Here is a 24787-nt window from a genome sequence, read left to right on the forward strand (position 1 = left end):
TTAGAGTTTATCGGTGATAGAAGCAGACAAGAGCGAGGTCACAGGCGCAGAAACCCCCCATGCTGGCCCTCATGGGATAAGGGCCCACAGAGACCCACGGTCCCTAAGCTCACACCAAGCCTCCGACAAACATTGTCCTGCTCCGGAAGTCTCATTTCATTCAGGAGAAAAAAACTTGCTAACTGCTGTCATAAACAAATGCACACAAAAAAAGACAGTGATTGAAGATCTTGATGGAAACTGAATTAGAAAATTTACCGTTTTTTACATTTTCATGGAAGGTGCTAAAAGTTCTGAGGACCAGTGTCAAGGTACATTTAGAAAAATCTGATTTAATGTGAGACACATAACTGAATTCTTTTACACACAACCCCCCCCCCCCCCCAAAAAAAAAAAAAAAAATTCAAACTTTTTGACTCATTAAAGTTGCCACCCTTTCACATTTTTACTTAATAGGGTTTAGGTCTGGAAACTACCTTTCCGTATAACTCAAATGTACAATCATTTTTCCGTTTTTCCGCTTTGGATACGATTGCCTTTTAATTCATCCACTTATTTAGCTTTGGCAGTTTATCACGTACAGTAACTTTGTGTCATTTCGAGCTAATCAGTAGTAATTAGGTGCTTAATGTGTTCTAATTTTCTTTATACCTTTAGTGTGGTTCTGTTTTTAGTAGTACTGTATGTTTCTGTTAAACACAAACAAGTCCCCAGTTTGATCATTTCAGAGAAAAGGTTTTAAACACAAGCCTATTCTTCTGAGATTCAGCAGGATTCACATGAAAAGTATAGAAAAGGTTTCAAATTTTAAGACTTGCAGGATGAAGAAGTGTTTTTAAAAATTATAGTGTTTTTTTTTTAACCAAAGCTTGCCTATTAAAAAAAAATTTATTTTTTTTTTTTTAAATCAAGCTATTAAGTTTTTATACTACTTGGTGTAAATTTTGCTTGAAATCTACATAACAATATACATTTTTTAACCCATCAAAACATTTAACGTATCATAATAGAAAGGGGCTATTCAATTGTTGAGAGTTTGCGCTCTTACAGCCGGAAAACCTCTTTAAGTAGTGCTTAACTTTTCTTACTACTTGCTGGTAATTCTGCTTCAATCTCTTGAAAATTACACCTCTAAGCGTACTTAAGCATTAAAAACGTAACTAAACATCATTCCGAATTAAAAGGTGTCCCCGCACACGGGGTGGCCACATGGTGCGGGTGCAACAAAGCAGATCCGCTCAAGACCAGTTGGCACAAAAGGCCAGCTGACGCCTCTGCTTCCCATGCAAATCCCGCAAAAGGCCACTTCCTCCCAGACAATACCCAAATACATTCACGATATGCTTCGATTGCAGCCTTGACACACACAATGCTCTCATACAAATGTATACTGGAGCCGGCGCGCGCATCAAGGTATTGTGAGGTTGCGTAACCACTCCGTTGTCCGTTCTCTCAGGCTAATGAGTACACGCTGCCTGGCCTCAATTCCAGCCTGGACGAAGTCAAGCCCAGTTTGTCGTCCAACGCCAACCCGGAGCTGGGCCCCAGCGTATCGCAAAGCTACCCTGTAGGTAAGATCAACTGCCAAGCGACCGCGCTGTATGGGAATGTGTGTACATTAAAAACTAAAACCAACAAGTCAAGTGTGAAGGCTTTTTTAACGACGTCTCGCTCGGAGCTTTAGCATCTGTCGTCCGAGCGTCGTTTTGCTGAGCGAGCAGCTCGGAAATTGGGGCATGGTGACAAGGTCCTTTGGGTGTCACTAGATCAGATTCATCAGCGTGGGGTGCGACTGCTGGTTGGCTGCCCCTGTGATTTGTTCACTTTGTCACCTGGAGGTGGGGGTACGAGGGTGCCGGCGGGTGGGGGCGGTTTGTGCGTCTTGGAACACGAGTAATGCGTCTCGGTAAATACGCTCTGGCACCTCTACCGCCTCACTCTAACACTGTGATCATTTACTTCACCCTCCTGTGTCCCCCTACAAACACCCTCCCACCACCATCACCACTGCACCCCATCCCCATCTTGTGGCCTACCTCTCTGCTTGTCACAGTTGATGATTGCCTGACTAATTGAAATATTGTTTTCTTGTCGCTTGCTGCTATAACCAATATGACTGGTTGTTGAGCTTACTCCAGGTTTCCACAGATTCTTTTAGTGCTGTCCTGATCGGAGACAAAGCATCGGTATCCCCTCCCGATATGGCTATTTTTGGAATGTCAGACAGCGTCGGAGTTGGTCAAAAGATTGGGGCCTATTTAGTACTCACTAGTTTGTTCCGAGATGATTTTTTTTCGCACCCGATCCTGATTCCAATACAGTGGTACCTTGACATACGGTCGCTTCAACACACAATCTTTTCAACATCCGACGTAAAATTTGACTCGCCATTTGCTTCTACATCTGACGACATGCTCGAAATACGACTATTTACCGTATAACAACTCTCCAGTATCTTTGTTTAGTAGGAAGACGGACGCATGACGGATTTTCTTGTGAGAGAAAACACAGGTTCCAAGGTTATTGCATGTGGCGAAAAAGGAAAAAGGTGACACTTACAATTGAAAAGAAGATGGAAATGATAGAAAAATATGAGCGTGGTGTGCGCATCCGTGAACTGGCTCGACAATACGACCGTAGAATGTCTACGAACTCGACGGTCCTATTCCGACCTCCGTTTGCCAGTCTTTTTAAGTTAAGGTGCCAATTATTATTGTGGTAAAATCGCCATCTTCGTCAGGTTTCTAATTTATTCCATCAACTTGTGCCACATAAACGGTTTCTGTCCACCGCAGTTGAAACCAGCAACAAAACATTAAAAGAGAAAGCAAAATCTGTACCGCGCTCTTTATTTCACAGTCACGTCAGCCACGCGGTGCGTTCAGGTGCAGCACGCAAATAGTCCGCCACATTAGAACACGATTTGTTACATTATTACAGGAATTAGTATTATTATAATATTCCCATTTTTATTGATAATTTATTTGTTTTGCTATGTTTAATTGCCATTTGCAATAGTACCATCAGTATTTACAGTATTAAGGATTTAATGTAGGTTTTCGGGCTGTGGAACGAATAAATGGAATTGTAATGTATTCTGAAAATCCTGCTCAACATATGACCATTTCGACTCAAAAACAAGGTCCTGGAACTAATTAACTTTGTACGGAGAGGTACCGCTGTGCTTTGATACCAAGCGATTTGAAAAAATATACTGAATAGTTTTTATTGCAGTCTGGTTACTGCTGATCACACTGAAAACAGTACGCAACTGGCACTGTTTTGATACCGAACTCGACATGCCAGCAGAAGTCTTTTTCCTCTTCTATTGAGGCGCATTATTTGTTATAACTTGCCAATATCGAAGCCAGCATTTTAGTGCCACATCGGGGTCCTTTCTGATACTGGTATCGTTATCTGTACACCACTAGTATTCATGTTTGTTTTCAGCACCATAGTGCTTTTTTGCCACTGTAGATAAAACCACTTGACAAAAATGTCTGCTGTGTCAGACAAATACTTTTTATAAACCAATGATCGTAAACATTATTGTGGAATCTTTGTAAATAGTGAGCATTTCACGATGGTGGTAAATGGTGAGTACTAATACAGCGCATTTATCTAAATGTTTTTACCATGCCCAAAGCGCTTAACATTAACACACATTTACCCTTTAACAGACAAATTCCCACACCAATGGTGCTGCTGCCATTCAAGACGCTGCCAACCCATTAGGGGCAAATTAGGTTTTCTATGCCTTGCCCAAGGGCACTTCGACAGTGGGGAGTCGCAGCCTTGAATCGAAATATTGACCCTTCGGTCCCAGGACCACTCGCGCTACCAACTGCGTGTGAACTGTTGTGAGTCGTGTACGTTATTTCTTTTTTTTAGTAGCGTGGTTGGCACAGCAAGGTTATTGCAATACAGTTTATTTTGTAAACTAAATAAGAAAAAAAGAATATACATAATTGTAACTACAAATAGAGGTATCGGATCAAAAAAACTGGATCAGAAATAAATCTATATGAGTTTATCCCTAATTATTTTGCCACAGTGAGATCCAATGCAAGAGCTGTTAAAAAGATTCCAAGTCACATGGAGAACAGTAGACTTTTAACTACACCGATGGTGTACTGCAAGCAACACATCACTTTTGCTCATTAATATTCATGACGTTACCAATTGTTGCTAGGCGAGTCAACCTCCCGTTTGTCCCCAATAGTAAATGGATGGAAATAGTGTACGAACAAGATATTTACTGAGCTAAATCTACCAATTCTGTCCGAAAATGATGTCCCCGGTGCCAAATTTACTGGTAAAGATGTGGAAGAACACACAAATGTTCAGTTAAAGAGATGGCTTGAGTGTCGAGGGCTGAAAAAGACCTGATCCAGAGATAGCTTTTTTAATGACACCTTTTTCTTGTGTGCATTGCCTTACACCACTGACAATGACATTCTCCTGTTTCAACAATCTATCCCTTACCACCATATGCCCTGTCTTTCTTATATATTATATCCTCTTGTTGTCTTACGTCTCTGACCGTTCTTGGGGGCAATTTACATGTCTATTTTCTTATAATACTCAGTGACAGCCAACGAACTTTTTTTTCTCATTAATAACAAATTTTAATTCTATAATTTATTTACACTTCCCCCTTACTAAAGTTGTTTTTCCAAAACAGAAAAGGAAACAACAGTGGCAGTCAGATACCATTTTCATTTTTTCTAGGTCATTCATTGTCAGACAGATGCAGCATGGCATAACGTCACACTAAAAAATAAGTAAAACATCAAAATGGCCATGGCCCCCACAAAATGTTAACTGCATTTGAAATGTGAAGGCTTCACCTTGCTAGCTTAAAACTGGTCTTTTGGACGTCCGCTTAAATTGATCCATTTTTCACATTTTTTTCCTCCGAGTTTTTGGTTTTGGGAAACGTATGAAGAAAACATCCTTCATATGTCGTAATGTCTAGAGTCGTTTTTACAAGTGCATAGCAGCAGTGTTTGATCGGCATGTTCTTTTTTGAATGGCTTCACCTTGCTGGCGTTAAAGTGGTCTTTTTGACGTCCTCGCAAGTTGATCCATTTTTCATTTTTTCCTCCGGGTTTTTGGTTTCAGGAAACGTATGAAGAAAACATCCTTCATATGTCGTAATGTCTACAGTCGTTTCTACATGTTCCATAGCAGCAGTGTTTGATCGGCATGTTCTTGTTTGAATGGCTTCACCTTGCTGGCGTTAAATTGGTCTTTTTGACGTCCTCGCAAGTTGATCCATTTTTCACATTTTTTCCTTCGAGTTTTTGGTTTCAGGAAACGTATGAAGAAAACATCCTTCATATGTCAATGTCTACAGTCGTTTCTACAAGTTCCATAGCAGCAGTGTTTGATCGGCATGATCTTTTTTGAAAGATTAAAGGAGATAACAAGCAGAAATCACATGGATTGTATGCAAGGGCGTGTCTATAATGTCCCACTTTCGCTTTATGATGGCGACGTCACAGTCTAAAAATAGCATTCGTGCGGTACGCTATTAGGTTTTTCACGGTTGGCGCTATCAATTTTTTTGTTTGTTTGTTTAATATGGCAAGACAAAATATATGCCACTAATGCTGTCACACCCACAATTCAAGTTATGAGCTCAGTCACAAAACGAAGTACTTGTAAGTCAAGATGAACCAAGACAGCAGACAATCTGTGTTTCATAGTGTAGATTTCTCACGGATTCTTGGCAGTAAAGTGAACATTTAGAGGTCAAAGCAATGAAGCTCCTGTTGTGCCAAATATTAAGAATGTCTCCAATGGTTTTGTGTGACTCACTAGAGATACACGCCTTGCAGGGAAATTCCAAGCCAAAAAAAAAGTAACAAAACGATGCGCAATATTTGGGCTGGGATCCAATTTGGAATTAATTGTGCGTTAACAAGAGGAAGAAATGTAAGACTTCAGACCCATCCTTAGAATGCCGTCCCAATGAAAGTCATTGATCATGTTGATTTTATGTCCCTGGAATTTGCATAATCTATTAGACTTGATTCATGAAGTCACGGCAAGAGTTCGGGATTGTGACGGCACCGATAGAAATCTTTTGTGTCCTCTGCTTATCCTATTAGGCGTTTGAAAGCAGCAGGCGCCACCAAGAAAGGATTTAAGGGCATTGTGCAAACCATCGAAATTCAGAGGCGAGATCTCTCTCCTTTCCCTGCACATTAATGTGAATTACCAGCTAAATAGTCCCGCTTACCCCTAGAAGGCTCCATGAATATGTGGCTAGGATAATTGCATATTGTCAGGTAATTTCTATTGTTGATATGGGAAGTGATTTTATTTGATGAATCCCATCTGAGGTTCTCCGTCTTCTGCTTAAAATTCAAATAGTCTCCATCATTCAATAACTTTTTTTAGGGGGGTGTATTCTCAATGAGTCAATGGTGAGATGGCTTTGATAAGGCCAATTGTCCACTCTTTCTTTTGAAAGTTCTTGAGCGGAGCTATTTTTCTTCTCGTCAGTCAATGGGAGCTTGGCACATTTCCACTAATAAACTGACAAACAGAGTTTGTTATTCCCTGCTGGGCCCGCTAACAGAGGCCTTTAAAAAGGCCTTTCAAGCACACGTCAATGACACTAACCGTTATTCTTTAATGCAAACTTGTTTGGGGGGAAAATTGTACGCACACACATACACGCGCGCACACAAACCCACAGTGTCAACTCCAAAGTTTACTCAGAAAGTTTTGCTCATTGGGATTTCGCCTGCGAAATTAAACATTTGTGATATTACAAGATTAAAATTTGATTTTTTTCATGTAGAAAAATAAATAAAACTTACGTGTTCAGATTTCATTTTATAAGAAAAAAAGTTTACATAACTTTGCAGAATTTGTGTACCTTTTCTTTAAAAAAAAAAAAACTGATCAAATGAAATATTAATTGCTTTACATTTAATGTGATTCAAATTGAAAGAAAATACATTTCAGAATACTATACTGTTATCGCACAAGAAAGTAATGAGATTCCACTGTTCTGTCATTGCTCATATTTTCCCCCCAAATTAGCAGCATTTCATAAATTCTACCGTTTATGAGCAGAACAATTTACAGTAATCGATATAGATTAAGGTGCAATTTTGTTTTTTAAAGAAGGAAAATGTAATATATGAAACATTTTTGTGACGAGAACTGTCGAGAAGGGAACCCAACATTTTTTTAAAATGTTATTTTGAAAGGGAAACAAAGCTTACTGCATCGACATTACAGTGCCACATTAATACAAGCTTACTGCCACCAACAGGACTGGAGCCCTGTCTCAGTCTACTGAGTGCTGTCGTTGTTTGACTGTTAAAGCATAGACTTCATAATGAAATTGACGGGACAGATTCTGCAGACACTGCGCCAAACCTTCAAGTAGGGGGCCGTCCCACACTCAGTTTCAGTCGGTCGAAGTCAGTCATAGTTATTCTCAAACACATGCTAAAATCCAACGCCGGATTTAGGTTGAAAAAGTACAAAATCTGTACCGCATACAAACATGAAGGATTGTCTCAGGAGTGTTGTTGTCGAGGATTCAAGGTAATTATTATTTTTTCGTACCATGCATGCATTTTGAAACGTTGCGAAAAAAAACGCTACGGGATTGGCATCATAATTCACAATATTTATTGAAAATTTGAAAAATTTGAAAATTGAAAAATAAATGCTAAGTGCCCGTTTTTTTGCTTTTAACCAAGAATCGAGACTACAGGGAAGAATTAAGAAATTTAAGCATTTGTTCACAAGAATTTTAGATGTATAAAGCTCTTTGTGGTGATAAGGTGGCGCCACAGAGGATTAAAGACTAGCAGCACGTTCGACATATTTACGTAAAATAAATGCAAACTGCCCGTTTTTTTGTTATTAACCAAGAATCAAGACTGTTTTACATTAATATCTATAAAGAATTCAGGGATTTAAGTATTTATTCACATGAATTTTCAATGTAAAAAGCTCTTTGTGGTGATAAGGCGGCGCCACAGTGGCTTAAAAACGAGCAGCACGTTCGACATATTTACGTAAAATAAATGCTAACTGTTAGTTTTTTTCTTTTAACCAAGAATCGAGACTGTTTTACGTCCATTTGTATAAAGAATTCGGGGATTTAAGCATATATTCACATGAATTTTCAATGTAAAAAGCTCTTTGTGGTGATAAGGCGGCGCCACAGTGGCTTAAAAACTAGCAGCACATTCGACATATTTACGTAAAATAAATGCTAACTGTTCGTTTTTTTCTTTTAACCAAGAATCGAGACTGTTTTATGTCCATATCTATAAAGAATTCGGGGATTTAAGCATTTGTTCACAAGAATTTTAGATGTATAAAGCTCTTTGTGGTGATAAAGTGGTGCCACAGTGGATTAAAGACTAGCAGCACGTTCGACATGTATACGTAAAATAAATATTAACTGCCCGTTTTTTTTTTTTTTTTTTGTTATTAACCAAGAATCAAGACTGTTTTACATTAATATCTATAAAGAATTCAGGGATTTAAGCATTTATTCACATGAATTTTCAATCTAAAAAGCTCTTTGTGGTGATAAGGTGGCGCCACGGTGGGTTAAAAACTAGCAGCACATTCGACATATTTACGTAAAATAAATGCGAACTGTTCGTTTTTTTTCTTTTAACCAAGAATCGAGACAGTTTTACGTCCATATCTATAAAGAATTCAGGGATTTAACCATTTATTCACAAGAATTTTCAGCGGAAAAACCGCTTGTCTGTTTCCACTCGGTCAGCTTTGACGGAGATCGGCCCTGCGGCCCGTCGATATATTATGAAGTCAATGGTTAAAGCTTTCTATTGTCTAAAAGAAGTTGCATGATTAGAACACAGCGACATCTGTTGCTCTGCTGTGCTCATTGTTTTTGAAGTAACTGTTTACGTGTCTGTACACCCTCTGAGATGAATTATGACTCCGCCATCACAAAAGCAAAGTAACCTTTGAGCGCACGTTCGATAATGAGCGACTTTCAGCCGGTGTTTGGGGATTTAAAGCAATTTGGCTCACCAAACATTCTTTACTCCCTTGTAATTAATTAGGATTCTGGGATCTCCCCCCACCCCCGCTTTTTTTGGCTTGTGAACGCCTCAAAGATGGAGGTCAAAGATTTGCGGTTGTTGCGGCGAACATGAAGGTGTCCCTGTCATGCTAGACTGCATCGAGCTAAAGAGGCAGTCGCTAATGGCCTCGCGCCTGTGCCAAATGAAGATGAAGTTTTGCTGCTACGCTTGTTGTTGTCATCATCACAAAACTTTCCGGGATTGTTTCGTCTTTGCCAAAGCAGAAGCTCAAACTCGTGTTGAAAAAGGAGATACTGTTTAGTATGTACAGAACAATTAGGTAAGCTAGTTGTGGAGAAACACAGCAAAGCATGACATCTACAGTCACATTTTTAAGGAATTTCTGACCCATGTTTTAGTTGTAGCTGACAGTGCCAAGAATTCTGTTTGTCGTCTTGCTTTTCACTTTTTGTTAACCGGAGAATTTTTTTTTTCAGAACAAGCATTGGGTAATAAATAGGGGTGTAACGGTACACAAAAATCTTGGTTTGGTACGTCCCATGGTTTTGAGGTCACGGTTCGGTTCATTTTCGGTACAGTAAAAAAACAAAATACAAAATATAAATGTGCTAGTTGTTTATTACACACCTTTGTGCTTTCAACAGTAGGAACATTAGCCTTTACGAAGCTAGAATTCTGCTCAAAAAGTAGCAGGTATTTAAAGATAATCCAACAACAATTTGCCTTTCAGACCCAGCGTATTGGTCAGCTTTCTTTCTGAAAGAAAGAAGAAAAAAGTCCTGTGCTAAAGAGAAAAGCAATCCCAATGACAAAGATTTAAAAATGTATTTTACAAATGAAATGCCTCAATGATTTTTTTTTCTTATGAACGGTTTTCAAAAGCGTTATTGGTAGATTTTCTCAAGTTAAAGCGCCACACAGAAATTAATAAATTTAATTGTGTAAGCATGATCTTTGTGATATTCTTATTTAATTAGAGGTGTTTTAGCTCATTTCAATTTATTTCATTATTTGTTTATATTTTACAAATGTGATGTAGTATTCATTTATATTGTATATTTTATGTTGTACAACTTTAGTTCCTATGTGAATATTAGTTCCTACTTGTTTTGTTGTGGTAGGGTTAGTATTGAACATGGGGCCGTGTTGCTTATTATTATAGCAGAGAAGACAGCAGTAAATCAACAAAGACAAGTCAACTGTGCCCCGATCTACCACTCAAGAGATCTGATGGACTCAAAAAGTGGGTTACGATTTCATATTAGTTTGAAAGTCAACCGGATCCACCGTATTTTTACAAGAGTGACTTCCGGTCTGCCCGATCCTACCTACCGGTAGTAGTATTGACGCAGGAGGGTCGCGTCTCGCGTCAAACAAACTCCGCCGTTCTTTTCGCGTGCGTCGTGTTGAGCCGCTTCTGGGACGAGTGCAACACGTGGCCGCACTGCGACTGGTGTGCATTGGGTGATTGACTTTAAACGCCCGCGTTTCACTGCGTTCTCCGGCGGCCACGTTATCGCGCCGTTGACGTTTCTGGGTTATATACTGTCCTACCGTGTTGGTCCTCATTATAGTAGAGAAGACTGAGTAAATATAATCTACACCAGGGGTGGGCAAACCGGTCCTCAAGGGCTGCAGTGGGTCCTGGTCTTTGTTCCAACTGACCCAGCACAGATAGTTTAACCAATGCGGTTTCAGTAAAAATGAGAAGCACCTGACTGCTATTGACTGATTGCACTTCAGATTGGTGAAAAGGTGTCCTCTTAATGGGTTGCAACAAAAACCAGCACCCACTGCGGCCCTTTGTGGAATAGTTTGCCCACCCCTGATCTACACAAAGAAACTGTAACCCGATCGACTCACAGCCTCGAAAACTAAGGGTTACATTACGTCAGAAATTCGTTCGGTACGCCTCCGTTCCGAACAGAGCACCACGTACTGAAATGGTTCAATTTAAATACATGTACCGTTACACCCTTAGTAATAAGCCATTCAATCTAAGGCAGTGTTTTTCAACATTTTCTGTGTCACGGCACATTTTTACATTGGAAAAAATGTCGCGGCACACCACAAACCAAAAATGTTCCAAAATTACTTTCTGTACAGTATATTTAATTATAAAATATTCTCAATATTTATACTTACTCAGTGTGAAACCCATAGTCTCCGTTTTTATTTTTCATAGCAGTTAGGCTTGAAAAGCTCAGAATTGTCAGACAGGAGGACTTTAGAAATGTCTTTAATTGTATCAAGCATCTCACTGACAATGGCTTTGCAGCAAGGGCGTAGGTTTGGTCTAAATATTGGTAGGGACGATATAACAGCATAACCTGCAAGTACACTTTTTGCTGGGGACGGGACATTAATAAGACCAAACATATTTGGTGAATGGGGGTCAGGGCTACATTTCTCACCAATATGAACCTATTTAATTGATAGGCTAAATGATTAATGCAAAATAAATCTGTATTGATATACTAACTTTCACACTGCAAATTCATAACGTCTTAATCTGATCATTTTTGTTAAATCTAGTCAAATAATTTTCTCCATCTTTTTTTGAGTGTTAAAGGCTAATGAACAGATTAATGCGTCAGATTCTTCCACTTACTTTAAGTGAATATTACTATTTGTTCATAGTGAGTCCATAAATCTAAAAACTGGTCATTTTTCACCTAAATCAATAAAAAAATTCTTTCAAATAATGTTTTGAATAATATTCTTGAATTGAGAACATTTCTGACAAGCAAGTTTTTCTTAAATAGATTAGATTAAATATACAAACTTTTTGCTTAAAATAAGTCTTAAGCTTATTTTCAGCTAGCTGTTTTTCTTTTTTCAAGAAATCTCAGTGAGTAAAATCGACTTGAAGCGCTGTAGCACTAGCGAAATTAGTTGAGCGTTCCCCACCTCCACAGCATTGATGTCTTTTTACATTACTTACAGTGGCTGCTGCTGGCGGAAAAAAACTTCTAATATCCCTCGTCTTTGAAGGGGCCGGGGGAGGCAGCATGTTGTATTTCTGTCGGGCTGTGAATGGGTGTGTGTGTGTGTGTTGTCAAGTAATCAGCCAGTCAAACGTGCGTTTTAGGAGAAAAAATGGACTGGCACATTCAGCCAGTGAAAAGGGGTCAGTGTGAGTCTGAACATAATAAAAGTACTGTAATTCACTTAATAATGGTAGCATCAATTCTATCCTTACAACATATAGGAAGACAATCTAAATAACTGAAGTCATTATATAATGCAAATAAGGTTTCTTAAAAGTTAGTGGGGATAATTTGAGCATCCTGAAAAGTTGGTAGTGTTATGTCCCTACCGTCCCTATGCAAACCTACGCCCTTGCTTTGCAGGCATGTAGTATTGTCTCTTTTTGGATTCAGCAAAACGTTTAGCAACATGGTAACTGGCTTTGAGGGCTTGCTCATTTACCTTTGTAGTGTTTCTAAAAAAAACTTGCCTTTTTTCTCTGTTTTAATGGAGGCGAACAAAATTGTCAATCGACTTGTTTTGAAATGACAGCAAATGCAACTGCTCGCGTCACGTTCAAAAACTGCTCGGATATCTAGCCATCAGTTACCTTGCTGTTCTCAACAATGTGTTGGAATAAAACACATTGACGGTCTCACATATGGATGAAATAGAAAGGAAACTTTTGCGCATATTGACACCTGACAACTAATCAAATGATGTACAGTAGACGTGCTGGGGTCAACATTTTCGTCGGCAGCAAGATGGATAATGGCTAAAAATCTGAGCAGTTCTTGAATGCGACACGAGCAATTAATTGCTCATTTGCACACGACCGCAACCTTCTGCCTACGTGCTCCTTTCCTACTGCTACTTGTAACGCGTGGTAGGTAGGATGCGTGCATAAACGTAACAAAAAGGGGAGAAGCTTCCACTTATGCACATTTATTCACAAAAAAATAATAAATCCACCTTGACCACTCATCACTCTGAAGCTCAGCAGTTCGCACACACGCGTTCGCAGATTAACTCCAACATAAACGTAAGCAGCAACAGAAAAAGAACATATTCAATGTAAATAAAGCTGTGCCACCGCATGGTGGATGTCAGGAGGAACACCATTTAAGGAGGTGACTATTACAAACTCCGCCCAAAGACATGGAAAAAAAAAAAAAACAACAACACGATATTGGATAACTTCTCGCGGCACACCGGTTGAAAAATACTGATCTAAGGCAACTGCCAAAAAGCTCATTCAATAATAAAAAGAAGTTCATCCTTTTCCATTTTTGGAGGTGTTCAAAAGCCAGTTTAAAAGACAGAACTCTTTCAAAACCCTTTTGATGACGGTAATCAAAAACTAAAGAACAATTGACTTCCTCTCTTCACAGTTAAAGCAGGAATCACATTTCCCGATGAAGGGTTAACCAAGGAAACCTTGTATTGACGACCTGATCAAACTCTGGATCGGTATCTCGGTTAGCATTGATCTGGCACCGGTTCCTAATGTCTGACCCAAATCGAAACCTGAGCTCTCATTTTTATTTGAGAACACTTGACTTTTAAATGAAAGTTATTTGCTGCATGTACATCTGCTAATACTATATTAAGACATGGTTGGGTCGCTTGTGACAGTAGTGAGCAGAATGCCTTAAACGCACACACATGCATACACATGGTGGGCCTCACTGCTGGAGAACCAAAACACTCCACCCACTCTCAGGACTCCCACAGCTCCCTTTGACTTGAGTGCACTAGCTTGTGGCAAAAGGCCTCCCGCTTTATGTACACTTCACCAGACTGGTATTTTAAATAGATATTTTTTTTGTTTTCAATTTTTTTTGTTTAATTTGGTTTGACCCTTAACCCTAACCCTTAAACAAATGAGTGTTTGGTTTTCTTTGTACCTCATGAATTGAATTTAGTTGATCAGTGGTTGTATTCCCTAAACTGGTCAGTAAATAACACTTAAGGACAACAATTTTAATGTATAATATTTACTTTATTTTTTTGTAATGTGTGATCCCCAAATTTTCATGAGTGAATTTCTTCAGCTTTCTGACATTAAACATGAGAAGTTGAATTTTACAGCGCCACCTGTTGTCTTAGTATGCACTTGAAACACATTTTCTTACAAAGTTGTCGACTTTACAATTCTATATAAAATACATTTTTTATAAATGATACGCCAATAGCTCACTTGTGATGTGACATTGTGATTACCAAGAAAGTATTTTCTGTTTCTTTAAAAGTGATCTTTCAAAATGTAAACAAAATACAGAAATTTTCTATATATACAGTCATGGACGAAATTACCGTATTGGCACCCCTAGAATTTTTCCAGAAAATACAGTTTCTCCCAGCAGTGGCGGACTTGGCAATTTTGGGGCCTAAGGCGAACATATCCAGGGGCCCTCTTCATGGGTCAGGGGTTAAAAAGGTGAGAAGGGTGTGGAGGAAATATGTTATGGTATACTACGGCTGTCCTAAATGACAAATTTTCTCCTGATTAGTCAGCTGACTAGTTTTACCATCAATTGACTGATAATTTTTTTTTTTTTTTTTTTTTTTTTACTAATTTAGCAATGAATTTTTTGTTAATGCTTACTAATTCACAACTATTTTGGCACACTTAAATTCTTTATTAAAGGACAAATAATCATGTAAATAACAATAATTAATCACAAACAATGAGGGTAAATGCTGATAGCATTTACTAGTGCAAAAGAATGGAAAGTAAACAGATTCAGAACACTGAATTTGCCTTTCCAACATTATTCAAAACAATTCTTAAAAAAAACATTCTAGCAATATTATTATAGTACACTTCTATATATAATAGTATAATAATGATAATAATTATTCATTGCAATCATATTTTTCATGAAGTGTGTCATTTGAAAGCTATTCTTAGTGTAGAATCTGTATTATGTAGTATTTACTCAACATATTATGATATTAATTCTGAAATGTTCACCAGAAGTACGTTCGCTAAACCGCTCACCGAAAGCTTTACACTCCGTAAAAAAACATTTGTCATTGCTTGTGGTGTCACTAATAGATTTAATTTTTTTTTCATTAGCAAATGCTGTTAAACAGCTGTTGTGTGTTACTGTATGACTGATTGGAACTGTACTACATTGTTTCGCCACAGGGTGTGCTGTCATGCATTTTATGTTCAGTGTGAAGAAGAAAGTTAAAAGAGGCATTAGAGGCCTGTTCTCAACTTCTCCCTCACTGCACTTTGGCTCTCATTGAGAGCACGTTCGCTCATGTGTTTGAAATAAACGATAGCCGACGTGCAAAGTAGCAAGTGAGCTTTAAAAATAGCGAGCTTAGTGGCGTGAAAAACGCGGGAGAGCTAAGTGAAGCTAACGAACAGCTAAGCGATGCTAAACGGCGCTAAATGAAGCTAAGCGACTGATACTCAGTCCGTCATCGTGGAACAGTCCATTGTAGTGCGTGTGTGTGGGGAAAGATTATAAATGCATCATTCAAATGGCTTTCTTTTTTGTTTTGTTATTTGTTTGTTAGTTATGCTGACATAATTATACATGACGAATAGTTGGTGTGCTGCTGGCTTCGGTGGCCCAAGCCGTTGCTCGTTGGGGCAAGGGCAGCTGGTTGGGGGCCCCCTACTGGTTGGGAGCCGAAGGCGATCGTCCACTTCGCCTGAATAGTAGATCCGCCTATGTCTCCCAGACATTAACGCAATTACAAAGGTTTTCAGTATGAATGTGTTTATTTTTGGGATTTGCATTGGGAAAAATATCAAAAAAGCTAAAAAAGATAAAAGCCAAAATGTACACCATTTTATGCAGAATGCAAAAAATGGGCTGGACAAAATTGTTGACACCCTCAACTCAATATTTGGTAGCGCATCCTTGAGAAGAAATAACAGAAATCAGTCGCTTCCTATAACCATCAATAAGTTTTGTGTACCTCTCAGATGGAATTTTGGACCACACTTCTTTTGCGAACTGAATTTCTTGGTGGTATTTGAGGTATTCTTTGTTTCTGGCACTGGGTGCCTTTACAGTGTGCAAGGAGTCATGAAATATGGAGAATATCAAAATGTTTTGGGCCGGAATGCAGGGTGTAGTGTCAGAGGTCATGGGTGTTCCAACAGGACATTGACCCTAAACAAACCTCAAATAGCCCCAAGAAATGGTTGGACACCAGTGCCCACTGCCAGAAAAAAAGAATGAGGCCTATAAAGAAAAGAACACAGTGCCTATAGTCAAACATGGTGGAGGTACAATGATGTTTTGGGGTTGATTTGCTGCCTCTGGCACTGGGTGCCTTGACAGTGTGCAATGAGTCATGAAATATGGAGACTATCAAAATGTTTTGGGCCAGAATGTAGGGTGTAGTGTCAGAAAACTGGGTCAGAGGTCAAGCGTGTTCCAACAGGACAATGACACAAAACATACCTCAAATAGCACCAAGAAATGGTTGGAGACAAAGCGCTGGAGAATTCTGAGTTGGCCATCGATGAGTCTGGATCTAAATAATATTGAACACTATGGATAAATCTCAAAATTGCTGTTCCAAGAAGGCATCCTTCAAATCTGAGAGACTTGGAACAGTTCGCAAAAGAACAGCGGTCCAAAATTAAATCTTGACTTGAATCTATCTTTAAATGATGAAACAGTTTTAAAACTTTCACATGTCGAAAGTAGACAGAAGGAAAATTATGGAATAACAGGAGTAATCTTAACAACTTTAACGGCTGATTCACAACATTAAATTAATTGAATGTAGTTTAAAGCTGCTGATACAGAATGGGGACTTGAGTATTTTATTTACCATTTTGAACTGTTCAATTGATACTGAAATAGTAGTTTGGTCTAGCCTGAGAGGATTTTTGAACAATTTTAGAACGGGGGGTGCATCAATAATCCATTTATAATCAAATCGTAGCCATTGAATCGTGACCGAATCGTTAGGTGCCCAAAGATTCTCACTTCTAGTTATAGGAAATAACTGCTTTCTGTTATTTCTTCCAAATGATGTGCAACCAAATATTACGGTGAGCGTACCAACAATGTTGTCCAGCCTATTTTTTTCATTTTTGTCTAAAATTTTGTAAATTTTCCTTAGCTGTTTTGTGTTTTACCAATTTAGTTTCAAGAAATAAACGCATTCATACAGAAAACAATTGTAATTGCATTAATATCTGCGAGAAATGCTGTTTTTCTGGAAAAATTACAGGGGTGCCAATAATTTCATCCATGACTGCAAGTGTTACTATTTACAAATATATGTATCCTGTCTTTATAAATCATTATTGATCACATGAGAACATGATCAGTGACATCACATATATTAACATCACTGTATTAAAAAATGTTTGGAGGCCCCTCACTGAATGAAATGACAACTTCTTTAGGTATACTATGTTCTAAGCCACAAAACTAATGTAGTGGTTGTTTGTGGAACTTAGATTAGTAAAATTGCTTGCAAAATCCCACCATCTCTGTAGAAGGGGCAGTAGTATTGGAGCTACTACTCATTTTAAGGTACAAAACATACCTATATCTGGAGGTATAAGTTTGTGTAATGCCATTTGTTGATTTTAAATGTTCTTCTACACGTCAACGCCAATGCTTTGTATAGAAACAACGCTTTTTTTGTGGCATCTTGTCCTAATTAAAGTTCCATCGGGAGAGCCGTTTTTTTTCTTGTTCCCCCTTTTGAGCCCTCGCCACCACAATATAGCGGGGCCACTGGTCCACAATGGCGCCTGTGCCGATTGAGGTTACGTGCCGCGCTCCAAAAAACATCCCTGCGGGCCAGTGAGGACGACCCGAACCGTCACTCCCAATTACGCAGCTGAATATGTGCAGACGTGCTGGTGGCGCTCTGCAGAGGGGGCCCGTGGGCTCAGTCCCTTGAAGGCCACGCCGGAACAGCGCTGAATCAGCAAAGGGCGCAAAGTGTTCACATCTACGAAACGGAAAGCGTTATACTGTAATGTCGTGACAGTTAAGGTTTAATGGTTTAATAATATTCACTTATAAAAGCTAACAAAAATGTTTAATTACATTTTTTTGTATACAGTGAAATTTGGATGAAGCCTGTTTATTTTTGCATTTGTATTCAATGTTCTAAACTATTTTGGAACACTTTGATAAAGACATTTTTTTATTTTGTATGATGATATTATTTGTATTATGAATATTATTAATTTATGATACATATTACAATGAAAGCCAGAGAGGGGGTGCACTACTATAAATTAGTTTTAACACCAAAGTCAAAAATGCTAGCGCAATTGCAGCACACTAATTTTTTTATGGTGAAAATAAAGTTTCCAAATTTAACAGTTTCCACTAAATGCAGTATGGCTGAACTCAAATTAATATTAATTCTCACTGAAAAAAAGAAAAAAAAAAAAAAATACAAAACTTCGAAAGCATATCACGAAAAAAAGTCCGGTTGGGGCTATCAAAAATTAGGCCTAGGACCCCGAGAGTACAAAAATGTTTTTGCAATTACAGTGCATTACTTTATGTATGGAAAAAAATGTTTAATGCATTTAATGCATATTGATTCACACAACTACTATGACAAAATTCTAATTTTGTCTGAAAACGTCAAAATATCAATATTATTGTAAGAAAACCTGCTAAATTCTCTATGCATTTCAACAGAAATATGCAAAACAAAAGGGAAGCATAAAATTTGTGGTTTCAAAAAATTACATACAATTAAAATGCTAATTCTATAGCTTCCATTTGTTGCCATTCAAGAAGGTTTTGGAAATAGGTGGCAATAGAAAATGTGCATTACTAATACTTTTAGCAAGCAAAGACTTATTGCTACAGCATTTCTGATGTAGTATAACAAAAAATTAATGAAGCATGTCTTTTGTCTCTTCAGGTCGAGACATGGCCAACACAACCTTACCCGGGTACCCCCCTCATGTTCCCCCTACGGGGCAGGGCAGCTACCCGACTTCTACACTCGCTGGAATGGTTCCTGGTAAGCCATGACTGCTTAGCAAACTTTTATTATATTGTTATGTTGCACTATTGTAGGTATATTCCTCTCATTTGAAATTTTTTACATAACTACAGTATTGTTGTTATTAGTTATGGTGTATTTTTGCATATTTCGTAAGCGTTGAGCTAGTGGACTTAAAGTTGTCCTGAATTGAAATTCCAGGAGTTCCTATGGGTTCAAATTCCTAAAGACAGATGTACATCAAGTTCCTCTACATTTTGTGACGTTCCAGTCTGTTCACTCTGCACACAAGAAACAAGATTTAGTGGCAGGCGCCAAGCACTGTTAAAAGCAAAGCCATTTCTCACCAGCTTCTTATAAATTACAGCCTTTATTGTCTCGTAAAGGAAGCAAAGGTGTCGAAACGTCGTTGCCGCCGCACACTTTCCTTTCTCCCGTGAAATTCTGTGGCGAAAAAGCTCAAAGCGAGATTTATGGCGCCGAATCCAAAATGTATGCATGAAACGTTTTATTAATAACACTCGCCATTTATTAGTAGACCGGCTCGGAATTAAAAACGGGGGAAGAAGAATGGGTAGATATCCATAAATGGGTCGCGGAAAGGCGGCCTCAGTGTCACCTCCTGTATTGTTCACTGTTGCATAACTTAAGCCAAATGAAAAAGAAATAAATTACGTGCCTGAACGGTCACACGTCGATGGCTATCGTTTTTCCCTTCTCTCTGCTAATGCCATGAGAAACGACGAATGGGGTATGAAAAAAAGGGTTTTTTCCCCCAAGCCATTGAAATGCTAATTGATTTGTTGTCTTGTTTTGCAGGGAGTGAGTTTTCGGGGAACCCCTACAGTCATCCACAGTACACCACCTACAACGAAGCGTGGCGATTCAGCAACCCGGCGTTACTAAGTGAGTGGTTAGTTCATCTTTAGGTGTAAATGAACTCATTTACTGACATTGACAGCAAGAGACATCCAATCTATTTGGACTAGGAGGGATGGCAGCGAACAAAACACTGCTTCTACAAAACTATTTAACCCAGTCACTGCCAACCCAGGTATAAGTATACGCTGACCAAAAGTATTGGCACCCCTGCAATTCTGTCACATAAGGCTCAATTTCTCCCACAAAATGATTGCAATTACAAATGCTTTAGTAGTAATTTCTTTATTCATTTTGCTTGCAATGAAAAAACACAAAAGAGAATGGAAGAAAATTTTAAATTATCATTTGACACAAAACTCCAAAAATGGGCTGGACAAAAGTATTGGCACCCTTTGAAAAATCAAGTGATGCTCCTCTAATTTGTGTAACCAACAGCACCTGTTACTTACCTGTGGCACATAACAGGTGGTGGGAATAACTAAATCACACTTGCAGTCAGTTAAAATGGATTAAAGTTGACTCAACCTCTGTCCTATGTCCTTGTGTGTACCACATTGAGCATGGAGAAAAAGAAGACCAAAAAGTGTGAGAACATGAGAAGCAAAATTGTGAGGAAGCATGGGCAATCTCAAGGTTACAAGTCCATCTCCAAAGACCTGAATGTTCCTGTCTCTACCGTGCGCAGTGTCATCAATAAGTGTAAAGGCCACGGCACAGTGGCTAACCTCCCAAGATGTGGACGGAAAGGAAAAATTGATGAGAGATTTCAACGAAAGATTATGCTGATAAAGAACCTCGACTAACAACCAAACAAGTTCAAGCTGTCCGGCAGTCCGAGGGTACAACAGTGTCAACCCGTACTGAGGCGTCTGAATGAAAAGGGACAGGTAGGATACCCAGGAAAACCCCAATTCTCAACCAGAGACATAAAAAAAGCCAGGCTGGCATTTGCCAAAACTTACCAGAGAAAGCCAAAAACGTTTTGGAAGAATGTTTTCTGGTCAAATGAGACAAAAGTAGAGCTTTTTGGGAAAAGGCATCAACATAGAGTTTACAGGGGAAAATGAGGCCTTCAAAGAAAAGAACACGGTCCCCACAGTCAAACACGGTGGAGGTTCCCTGATGTTTTGGGGTTGCTTTGCTTCCTCTGGCACTGGACTGCTTGACCGTGTGCATGGGATTATGAAGTCTGAAGACTACCAACAAATTTTGCAGCATAATGTAGGGCCCAGTGTGAGAAAGCTGGTCTCCCTTGGTGGTCATGGACTTCCAGCAGGACAATGACCCAAAACACACTTCAAAAAGCACTGGAAAATGGTTTGAGAGAAAGCACTGGAGACTTCTAAAGTGGCCAGCAATGACTCAAGATCTGAATCCCATAGAACACCTGTGGAGAGATCTGAAAATGGCAATTGGGGGAAGGCACCCTTCAAATCTCAGTGACCTGGAGCAGTTGGCCAAAGAAAAATGGTCTAAAATTCCAGCAGAGCATTGTAAGAAACTCAGTAATGGATACCGGAAGCGGTTGTTCACAGTTATTTTGTCTAAAGGTTGTGTTACCAAGTATTAGGCTGAGGGTGCCAATAGTTTTGTCTGGCCCATTTTTGAGTTTTGCGTAAAATGATAATGATTTTTTAAAAAATCATTCTTTTTTGTGTTTTTTCATTGGAAGCAAAATAAATGAAGATATTACTACCAAAGCATTTGTAATTGCAATAATTTTCTGGGAGAAATTGAGCATTATCCGACAGAATTGCAAGGATGCCAATATTTTTGGCCAGCAGTGTAATATTGAGAGAGTATATGTTGTGGTACTTGGCAGAATTTATATTAAAAACTGGGTGTGGGAGGGGCTTTGCCTGGGACGGAAACGGTTCCGCAAGTAACGGCCACAACGATATGTAATAATTATGTTTTGCATATACTTTTTTTTTCATAAACTGTCCATTATTTCTAAAAAGGTGTCAAAAATGGATTGGACGGCTATTGACTTCAGTGGTAGCCGATGAGTTAAGCATATTTATGACCAATTCTTACTTACTAATCTTTAGTAGAAATATGTGCCATTTTTTTGTCTTTCACTAAAGTAACGTCAAAAATGTTGGTCATAAATGTAACTCAGTAAAAGTCTGAAGTTAAAAAAAATACATTGTTGCTCATTGTTTCAAATGGTGCATTCTTCTGTTAACTTTCAGGTTCCCCTTATTATTATAGTGCCGCGTCGAGAGGCTCGGTCCCACCCACTGCTGCCGCTGCCTATGACCGCCACTAGTTACCATGGAAACCAAATCAACCTGCAGGACCGCCGCCTCAGCCTCCATATTTGAGCACAGTGAGGACAGCGAGCTCACACAATGAAACCACTTTTTAGGGCAGGTTGGGAAGGATATCCGGATGTATCCACCTTCTATTTGAACTCCATGAACAGTAGGAGAGGTGCGGAAATGGGAGGGGGGACAGACACACGACTAAAATCAGCCATTGTGGATCAATACTGTACATTCCTTTGCTTGGCAGCTCTCAGCAGGGACTGTTCGAGGCTTAAAAATGTTGCAGCGGCCTTTTATTTTCCTACTTTTTCCTCCCTTAACACGAGCCGGCTGCGTTTTTATCCATCATTCAGCATGGCGGATGCCGCGAGAAGATTTGGACTCTGTGAAACACAATCAACATGTTGAAAAAAAAAAAAAAAAAAAAAAGTACAGTGCGTCGCAGTGGAAGCAAGTGGATATATTCCTAATGATATTTTGTGTTTATTTGTTTTGGGATTTTGGCCCTAATCATTCTTAAGGACTAAAATGTGTCGAGATATGGAAGGCAACATTTTATGTCATTTTACTGCTTTTGTTGTTGTTAATTTTGCACTATTTTTGGAGGTTTGCAACACTGGAGCGTTGTTAAATATGCAGGAATCCTTTATGCATATGTGCTTTAGGTTTGGCACTTCAAGCGACGCATCTTGACAACGTGCACTACTGCTGGATGTTTTTATTTCAGTTGATCAAGTCTTTGGCAGGAGAGGATCCAACAGCCATCTCTCTTAAAATAAAAATATTGTAATTTTCAGACTTTAAGCCGCTACTTTTTGCCTTCATTTTGAATCCTGCGGCTTATAGTCCAGTGTGGCTTATTTGTTGATTTATTTGGGTTAATAGGCAACACATACCTCCTAGCATGCATTGCAGTGCTACAGATGTAAATAACAATCAAAATTCATGTTCTGTGCTTTTTTGCAGTTACTGTTCCAGTTGTTTCATTAATTGCTTGTTAAGGTATTTGGCAAATTATGTTACTAATGCCATTTATGTCCAGTTTAGATCTGTTACATCCATTCAAAAGTGAGATAATTTGCCAGATAGCACTAAATGACATCTGTTATAAGCATTCATTAATGCTCATGACAGTGTCATGTCATAGTTATGACTGTCTAATGACAGTCTTATGGTAAATAAAGTGTTAACAAATAACTTGCAATTAAATAACAAACAGTAACTGAAGAAATAATGAGCACACAACATGAATTTTGATTGTTATTGACATCTGCAGTGCTGCAATGCATGCTAGGAGGCATGTTGGACAACAACAGTGTTGAGAGCAGGTGGCAGAAGAGGTTGACTGACTCCCGCAAAGGAGCAGTGATGACCAAATGAAGCTTCTTGAAGCCATTAAGCTTTGCAGCCAATTGGTTCAAAGCTTCATGGCGGTTCATTTGGTCTTATGACAGTCATATGACGCCCCTGTCAAATAAAGTGTTACCGGTTCATATCTTTTGGTATAAATATCCCAAAATACAGTGACGACAGCTGCGGCTTATAGTCAGGTGCGCCTTATAGTGTGAAAATTACGGTAAATGCAAATTTGATTTTATTTTTTTTTAACGTACTGATGGCCATGGATTCAAAAAGCAAGTCTATGCCTTAAAAATTTAAAACAAAAAAAAAAATCTTCAATTTCATCATGTTTCCAGCTTTTATTATTTCTTTTTTTGACTGAATGTAATTTACACTTGCCAAAGACTTTTTGTTGTTTATTTACAGTCCGCCTATCACTGAGATCAGTGTTATTAATATTATTATTATTACTGTTTTCACGAATATTCTTATTAATATTATTAGGGACAAGCCACATGCTTCAAGAGGAAGTCTAAATGTATAAATTCTATGCAGTGCAGATGGTCATCATATGCATATGAAACTGTTAAAGGTACAGTGGGTGGAGTTTATTTAATGTTCATTTGTAGGAGCGTGTGTGTGTGTCAGTCTGTGTGTGTGCGTGTGACAAAACACTTCATGTAAATACAGTACAGTAAGAACTGTCTTTCATGTTCATGGGTATTATCTAATTGATTAATGCTGGTCACACTTGTATAATAATAAAAAAAAAAAAAGTGTCTGAAATCTTTTACCAAAAAGGCTGTTATGTAATCATTTTTATTTTTAGTGGGAAAATGATCTGTTTTTAGACCATTAAATATTTATCCTGTAATTTGCATTTATTCTCTTGTTTTTTTAAACGTAGCACTCATCCTGCCCTGTCATATGCTTGTCTTTCCTGTCCTCCCTCTCAGATGTCTGTCGCCATCAATAGCGCTGAATAAGTAAAATTGGATAGGATATCAATCGCAGTCAATGGCAATCTATGAGTTGAAGTACAAAATATTCTTGCTGTTGTGTTGTTCACACCACGATTAAATTAAAAAAAAAAAAAACAACAACAACAACAACAACAGGAGGCATAACAATGATGGAAAAGATTACATACACTGCTGGCCAAAAGTATTGGCACCCCTCCAATTCTTTCAGGTATAATGCTCAATTTCTCCCAGAAACTAATTTGCAATTACAAATGCTTTGGTAGTAATGTCTTCATTTATTTTGCTTGCAATGAAAAAACACGAGAGAATG

At 38.6% G+C, this 24787-nt stretch overlaps 1 protein-coding gene across 5 annotated transcripts in view; it reads left to right on the forward strand.

The window, feature by feature from the left end:
- LOC130909257 (paired box protein Pax-2a-like) overlaps positions 1-24390 on the forward strand; it is a 50100-nt gene extending 25710 nt beyond the window's left edge. For 2 of the 5 annotated variants that reach the window (XM_057825504.1, XM_057825503.1), the window contains 4 exons: positions 1457-1571; positions 18918-19019; positions 19821-19907; positions 22098-24390. In XM_057825504.1, coding sequence (XP_057681487.1) covers positions 1457-1571; positions 18918-19019; positions 19821-19907; positions 22098-22210 — 417 coding nt within the window. In that variant the 3' untranslated portion in view covers positions 22211-24390. Of the gene's footprint in view, positions 1-1456; positions 1572-18917; positions 19020-19820; positions 19908-22078 lie in introns of all 5 variants that reach the window. The other 3 variants (XM_057825505.1, XM_057825507.1, XM_057825506.1) reach the window with 3 other exon arrangements.
- Positions 24391-24787: the final 397 nt, after the last annotated feature.

This window comes from Corythoichthys intestinalis, chromosome 21 (assembly GCF_030265065.1).
Source record: "Corythoichthys intestinalis isolate RoL2023-P3 chromosome 21, ASM3026506v1, whole genome shotgun sequence".
NCBI classification, from domain to species: domain Eukaryota; kingdom Metazoa; phylum Chordata; class Actinopteri; order Syngnathiformes; family Syngnathidae; genus Corythoichthys; species Corythoichthys intestinalis.